This window comes from Sphaeroforma arctica (assembly GCF_001186125.1).
Source record: "Sphaeroforma arctica JP610 unplaced genomic scaffold supercont1.282, whole genome shotgun sequence".
Lineage (NCBI taxonomy): Eukaryota > Ichthyosporea > Ichthyophonida > Sphaeroforma > Sphaeroforma arctica.
Window position 1 is genome coordinate 8,845 of NW_014040276.1, and position 7,547 is coordinate 16,391.

The 7,547-nt window shown below is 38.7% G+C and overlaps 3 protein-coding genes across 3 annotated transcripts in view; 2 read left to right on the forward strand and 1 right to left on the reverse strand.

Annotated features, from left to right (window-relative positions):
* SARC_04782 (hypothetical protein) overlaps positions 1-1,683 on the forward strand; it is a gene marked incomplete at its 5' end in the record, with an annotated part of 8,688 nt that extends 7,005 nt beyond the window's left edge. The window contains 2 exons of the mRNA XM_014301362.1: positions 142-272; positions 964-1,683. Of these exons, the coding sequence (XP_014156837.1) occupies positions 142-272; positions 964-1,063 (231 nt within the window). The 3' untranslated portion in view covers positions 1,064-1,683. The remainder of the gene's footprint in view (positions 1-141; positions 273-963) is intronic.
* Positions 1,684-2,295: 612 nt separating this feature from the next.
* SARC_04783 (hypothetical protein) lies at positions 2,296-3,049 on the reverse strand. The gene has a single exon (XM_014301363.1). The coding sequence runs from the start codon at positions 2,779-2,781 to the stop codon at positions 2,569-2,571; it is 213 nt and encodes a 70-aa protein (XP_014156838.1). The 5' UTR covers positions 2,782-3,049; the 3' UTR covers positions 2,296-2,568.
* A 780-nt stretch (positions 3,050-3,829) lies between these two features.
* SARC_04784 (hypothetical protein) lies at positions 3,830-4,912 on the forward strand. The gene is made up of 2 exons (XM_014301364.1): positions 3,830-3,921; positions 4,551-4,912. Exons 1-2 carry the CDS (start codon positions 3,873-3,875, stop codon positions 4,706-4,708), a joined length of 207 nt encoding a protein of 68 aa, XP_014156839.1. The 5' UTR covers positions 3,830-3,872; the 3' UTR covers positions 4,709-4,912.
* Positions 4,913-7,547: the final 2,635 nt, after the last annotated feature.

Here is a 7,547-nt window from a genome sequence, read left to right on the forward strand (position 1 = left end):
TCACGTATTCATCTCTGCCAGCTTCAGCTACTATTGTATCGTATCATGCGTATGCTCGACTGTGGACGAGAGTGTCCATCCCCACGAGTGCAAGTGCTGACCGAGTTGTGTTGTACTTCTCTCCTGTGTTTCTTCCTACAGCGTGCTTTAGACTCGCAAGTGTATGACCTGGCGGAAGCCGAGAAGCTCCGACTGGAAGAGAAGCAGCGGACCACACGGAAGTACCGAGAGCAGCAAGGGATTAGTTACACACCCGCCTGGTTCAAGCCAACGTATGACACACACAGGGCCATACCTCAGGCCAAGCCATGCATGTGTGGTTTGTTTGGTTGTTTGTCTGTCTGTCTGTCTGTTTGGTTGGTTGTTTATGATGTAATCTATGGGTGAGAGGCCCTTATACTGTATGATATCATTCCCTGTATAGTTCTCATGTGTACTCGAATGATCTGTGTTGTAGGATGCTGTGCAGGGGTTTCCCATCTATGGGTTAGAGACCCTTGTACTGTCAGATACCACCCCTTGTGAACTTATAATGTGTACTTGAATGCTACGCATTTTAGCAGGGACTAAGAGTCCGTTGTACTGTAAGTTATCGTGAGGAAAGCTGGGTGCAATGAGGATATATTGGTATAGCCCATGAATAAGCAACGACAGTCGAGCAAACACTATCGTTAATAGTATACATACAAACGCTCATACGTGCACATAGTACGAGATAATCTCATTCACTTACTACTGTTCTGTTCCTGATTTTTGCAGTGCAGTTATGTCGTATATTAAATCAGGCACGGATAATACTCACTACTGTTCCTGATTCTTGCAGTTATGTCGTATATTATATCAGGCACGGATAATACTCACTACTGTTCCTGATTCTTGCAGTTATGTCGTATATTATATCAGGCACGGATAAAACTCACTACTGTTCCTGATTCTTGCAATGTTTGTCACACCTCACAACAGCATGGATCCAGATACCGAACGACCGATACACGCCTTCACGGGTGAGTATTGGAAGCAGAAGGAGGCCGGAGATTGGTCGAATAGCAACTTAATATACTAAACAGTACAAGCGGAAACCAGCCACAAGTGTACTCTACAAAAAAAGGCAGTGTAGCACTAACCCACGCTTGTCGTATAGTCCGTATCACTGTACAACAGTAATCCTGCTGAATACAGTGGCACAGGTAGTAGTCTGTGGTCACTTATGAAGTATCGATATAAACCTTATACCGTGTCGAATCGAGTGTGCGTCATAGAAGGGCTCTCTCACCAATCGACCGTGTTCGGCAAGCGAGATGTACGCATTGCAACTGCGACAGAGTGTGTAGTGTATGTGTACAGACCTGCTTCTCGTTATCATTCAACATGGGCAGCTCATGGTTAGGTTGCATATATGTATTGCACCCATCCAGTCGCCTCGGCTTGTGCATTGCCAACTTCGAACTCGACGACCAGAAACGCAGACTGAAGACAACAACCACCTGCAAATGAGGTGAACACATAACATTGTACACACGAAAGAAAACAACCACCTGAAAATGGGGTGAACACACAACATTGTACACACGAAAGACAACAACCACCTGCAAATGGGGTGAACACACAACAGTGTACACACGCTCGCTGTGTGGAACGCATGGCTGAAAACAACAACGATAAATAAACGAGCGACACACCCCCAATTTGTCTGATTATTCATGTGGGAGTTATATATTCTACCATATCTCAGCTATATATTCTACAATGTTTTAGGTCTATGTATTATACGATGTGATAGATAAATGTTCTACGATGTTATAGGTCTGTATTATACTATGTTTTAGGTATATATTCTGCGATATTTAGATATATATTCTACATGTTTTTGGAATGTATTCTACGATGTTTTAGATATATATTGTACGATGTTTCATATATATGTTACAATGTTTCAGGTACATATTCTACAATGTTTTGGCTATATATTCTATAATGTTTCAGGTACATGTATATTTTACAATGTTTTGACGTATATGTCGTACACTAACCGACACTGGTGTATGTATGTCTCACAATAACGCAGGTAAACGCCCTACAGCGATACGGATACACATACTCAAATGAGCGGGTTCTGGTACTTGGACATTCCATAGACACTAGCACAGCCGATTAAACAGTTAGTTACGTACTTGCGGTACAAAGCATAGACTAGCAGAGTCTATTACCGAATTGAATGTATAGAGAAACGTACAAGCAGGTCAAATATCTTAATTAGAGTGTGACTCGATCACAGACGAGGGCGTCAAACATATTTCCTGTCTTCCCGGTTGCATGTAGTATGCTAATATACTTTAATCTGTGAAGGCTACTATCAGTATATTGTGTATTCTCTTCCACTTACTTAGGTCCGATTAGCCTCATTTCGCCTATGTAACTACTAAGGCCACCTTTTCGAGGCTTCTCAGGTCTAATCAAAAAACAGGCACCAGTAACATTATCCCTATCGCATTATATGGGACGTGCTGATAGCCGGATATACCTGAGTGTTGCACTCGGTATTCAAAATGAGGCTCATATACTACATATCTATGCCTCCTCTACCTCAGAGTGCCCCTTTAATACCTCACTACCATCATCCTGTTCGATGAAGTAAGCCGGGTCGTCTTCGCTTCCGTTTCGGGTGATTTCACTACCCTTGATCGTCTTGGTCACTTTCTCTGTGTGAACCTCTTTGATAGTTCCCGTTCCTGTGCCGTTGCCCCAGCTCCAGCTTACAGTTGATCCTTCACTTAATCCCATACTGTTCTTTCTTGTTGATAAATGCGACGGCGGGACTATTGCGTCTTGTACTTATAGATACTTCAGCACGAGCCAAATGAAGACAGACCTATACTACCATGGCTGAAAGGAAGGATATATAGCAGGCTAAAGAAAATAAAAATTCAATTGGAATTTAGCTATTGGAAGCGGCCCAACATTTGAAAACATGTAGCGTGCAAGCAGGAAGCAAGTTCGAAGTTCAAACCACAAACTACAATTTAAAGTATAAATATTGTACAGCCGTTCAGAGCGCATGAAGTATCCATGCCAGAATAATGAAGTAACATGTTCTTGAAGGATATGCTTGTTTGTGACTGTATGACTGTGCCTATTGCCTAACCGCAATACGTTTTGCCTTGTAACGTGTAAGTAACATTATTTTTAAGAGGTGCAATATTTGGGTTCTGAGGTGCAATATAGACAGCTATTTTCTCATATAGTCCTATTATTTTTCATCGTAGGTTAAATATACCATTTTATAGGCTGCACCATCCCATAACGTATTTTTGCAGTGACTGCTGACTTGGTTGTTATGTCTTGTGATCTGGAGTTCTGGACATTCTGTTAAGATGAATCTGATTAGAGATTTCAGTTCCTTCCGGCTTCCGGTGATCCAGTACTCCAGTCCCACCAGAACTTCAGAAGTCGACTGCCGCAGTGCCGCTGTGGTTTCTCACCAGAAAAACCCTTGACATTTAAACCGGGCGATTCCCTAGCAATTTACTTGAGGTTTTTCCCCCTTAAACCAATACTCACTTTTAAAATTCACGAATATACGCATAAACACCGCTAGTCTATTTTTAAACGCATGTATGACGTATGGTTACCAAACTTACCACCTCCACCTCTAAACGAAGCAACGATGTCAAGCTTTGATGTCAAATGTCTATTTACAGTTTTACAGTAAATAGAACACCATAGAGTGACTGTGGAATGTGACGTCTGTGACTCATTTGTTAGAAAAAAACTGTGGACAACAAATATGTAAATACACATACATACATATATCGTATCTTCATGCTACATATGCTCAGTTTCCCATAAATAAACACAAAAGTAGAACCATCAAAATGACTACACAGAAAGTAGATGATCTTCACCCTCAGAACCTACGCACTGGTAAGCGCCACATAGAGTCTCGTAGTTCAACATTCGTTGTATACCAAACGCCAATACGTCGTCCTGTTTGCTGAACTTTATAAGCTCAAGAACGACAAGTTTCCTTGTTTTCTGTGAATGCCTTTGACCAACTCGGATGTGATTTGTGCCTTTGACGATGTGCTTTGTTGTGTAGAAAGTGAATTGTTAGACTCATGTCTGATTGAACTGCAATAACATGATGACTATTGACGCAAACTGCCTAGAACTTTCGCGCCTTTCTACAAGTACAGCTATATGTGATCCTGCCAGTTTTCTCTAAACACTTGAGTGGCTTATAGTTCAAATGCGCTATTATATGGGCTAGATTTTCTTGAAAAATGTGATCTAGTCACCTAATGTACACCGTTTTGCTTCTAATCAACTCAACAAAAAACAAGTTAGGTATTTAACAAGGGTTGGCATATGTAACTAACCTACAGATTCTCTGACTGCTGATTCACTTGAATATAGTATTTGCTATATCTGGTCGAATACTATTTTAAAGAATTTTACTTAATCAATTAACAGGTTCATGATTCACTTGAATATAGTATTTGCTATACCTGGTCGAATACTATTTTAAAGAATTTTACTTAATCAATTAACAGGTTCATTGAGCACCGATAAGGAGGTCGAGCATCCCCACATCAAAGAGCCTAAGTCACCCCGTGGAACGCACACGCCCGCTGACGCTTGCCCAGTTGACGATCTACACCCCAAGAACTTGCGCGAAGGCGTACACCAACACGTCGACAAGGACGAGTAAATCATCAAATCTTCCGGACATATACAATCATATATGTTATGTGTATATAGACTACCAAATATACAAAACTTATTGTACAACTATGTGGCCAAATCTGCGTGAAGGTGTACATCAACGCGTTAACAAGAACGTGTAAAGATTCGTACTAATGTCGAGACAACCAAATGATCAATACATAATAAAACCTTTTTTTTGTTGTACAACTCTAGTGTTCGACGTTGGTGCATGTCGTCAAAGACGAGTAAACAGATTTTCTGGATATGCATATATATATATATATATATATATATATATATATCGATGGTCTGGTCTGGTCTTCGCGCATGGATACATTATGTGATAAGATGCTAAATAGTCACCCAATTTGTTCTGGCGAGACACCCAGATGATGCATACTTATTTTGTTGTATATCTCTATGGTCTACACTGTCTGTTACCTGGCCAGGTTTATACTATCGCAACGGAACTGTATACTGTGCTGAGAATTTACTCCCCTTCACAACCTAGAAGGCGATGACCTATAGTTATCACGAGCAAATAGGTGCAGTTTGAATAGCCTGTTCGCAAATTAAAAACCAATCCGCATACCGATTGACGGAAACGTAATAAGAAGCGAAACGGGGAGTTTTTTCAGCCATTTGTCGCGAGCAACCCGAGCTTCGTACTGCTGTTTACAACTTCAAAAAAGAAATAGAATCCAAGGGATCAACGACCCTTATTGTTGTTGGAATTTGAAACAAGGTGTAAATACGCTGGTTGTGCCAGTATTCTTCGTATTCTTTTACTGATACATTGATTAATGAATCTGATTGCTCTCTATTGTACTGCAAGCATACGTATATGTGTACATATATATGTACACATACATGGGTCTGAAGCCCCTCGCTCACTAAAATAAGAATGAACTGCGCAAGTTGTATTTATGAGGCCCTTCCTCTAGCCTACTTCTTAGTACGACAGCGATAAGGAGAAAAAAATATGCCTTGTGCAAAAATTTATACCTAGCATCTTCCTGCCTTGTGCATGTAAATCTCGACATTTACATTAGTGCACAATGAAAACCACCTGCCCTTCAGCTTGTTTACAAAATAAAATGGACGCTCAATGAAAAATTGCATACATGGATACATATCAGTATTTGATACATGTATCGGCACATAACACATATATAAGTACATATTAATATTCGATAGATGTATCGACATATAGCGCATACATAAGTAAATATTAAAATTTGACACATATCGATATACGGTACACACATAAGTGCGTAATGATTTTTGATACATGCATCGATAAATAGTACATACATAAGTAAATATTGATAATTTATGCAAGCATCGATATATAGTACATACATAAGTACGTATTAATATTGCATACTTGCATCGATTCACAGTACGAATATACGTATGTATTATTAATTGATAAAGGCATAGATACACAGTACACACATAATTAAATGATATTTTTGATACATACACCGAAATATAGTACATACATAATTAAATATTTATTTATGATACAAGCTTAGATACAAAGTACATACATACGAAAATATTAATGTTTGACACGTGCATCGATATTTAGTACATACACAAAAGTGAATATTAGTATTTGATACTTGCATTGATATATAGCACATACACAAGTACTTATTAATATTTGATACTTGCATAGATATATAGTACAAACATACCTATCAATGTTCAATATCTACAAAGTATGCATGTAAATATTCCCGAGTATTTCCATGTACCTGTCTACCTCATGTATATAAATATAGGCAATTTTTAAGATTGTTTAGAAGTCTGTGCTACACATACTGCAATAACTGCATTGTATTTATATATATATATATATATATATATTAAATTTTAAAATACCTGAGGCCCAAAGTCCGGACAAAGGCTCTACTAAATAGAGAGAGAGTCCAGAGCCCAGACTCCAGAGAGCAGGAAGAAAGCTGTGCCATCAAGACAGCCACAGGGCTTTGAAAAGAACAACCTCTTTCTATTACGCAGTAAGTACTGCAGTAGAGACTCTCTCGAGAGACAGTATTTTGAATGAACGTAAACGACTAAACGCATCAATTGAAAGTTTAAAACGCAAAACGTACTGAGGTAATTTTTTAGGGTTTAGGGTTTTGACGGCGGTATTTGCGGATTGTGAAAATTTTCTGATAAAAAACAAATCTCAGCTGCCAAGTATCTGATTCTTTCTCATGACAACGAGATTCCAAATCACACACTCCTACTTAGTGCTGAATGTTTACATTTATATTTATGTAAATAGTTATATTATTATAAACAATCGCTACAAGCTCGAGAAAATAGACACACGCACATATATAACTATATAAAAACTTCTTCATACAAGTAGCGGGATGGGACTGTGCAAATGCAGGGTAGTGACCAATCTGTTCTGCTTTGATCACCGATTGAATGTGTGCGAGAATTGCATCGTCCAAGACCACACCCGGGTGAGTTTTGTGCTTCTTAACGTCCCAAAGTAACATGTGTATTTTATCGTATAAACGTTCATAATCAAGAACAACATTCATGACTTTACATATATGAATCGTGTCTTTTCTTGTAGTCGGGTTCTATATGATGTTCCTCACAATGGTTTTGTATTTAAATGGTAGTCTGCAGTCGTTTGTGTTCTTAAATGTACCTGTCTCTATGCAATGAATTACGTAGTCATCTATGTGGTTATCTCTATACAGATAAACCTATGCAGGTATGTACAAGGCATATACATACATATATATACCCGTATGCACAAATATGAATATATATATATATATATATATATATGTGTGTGTGTGTCGTTGTGT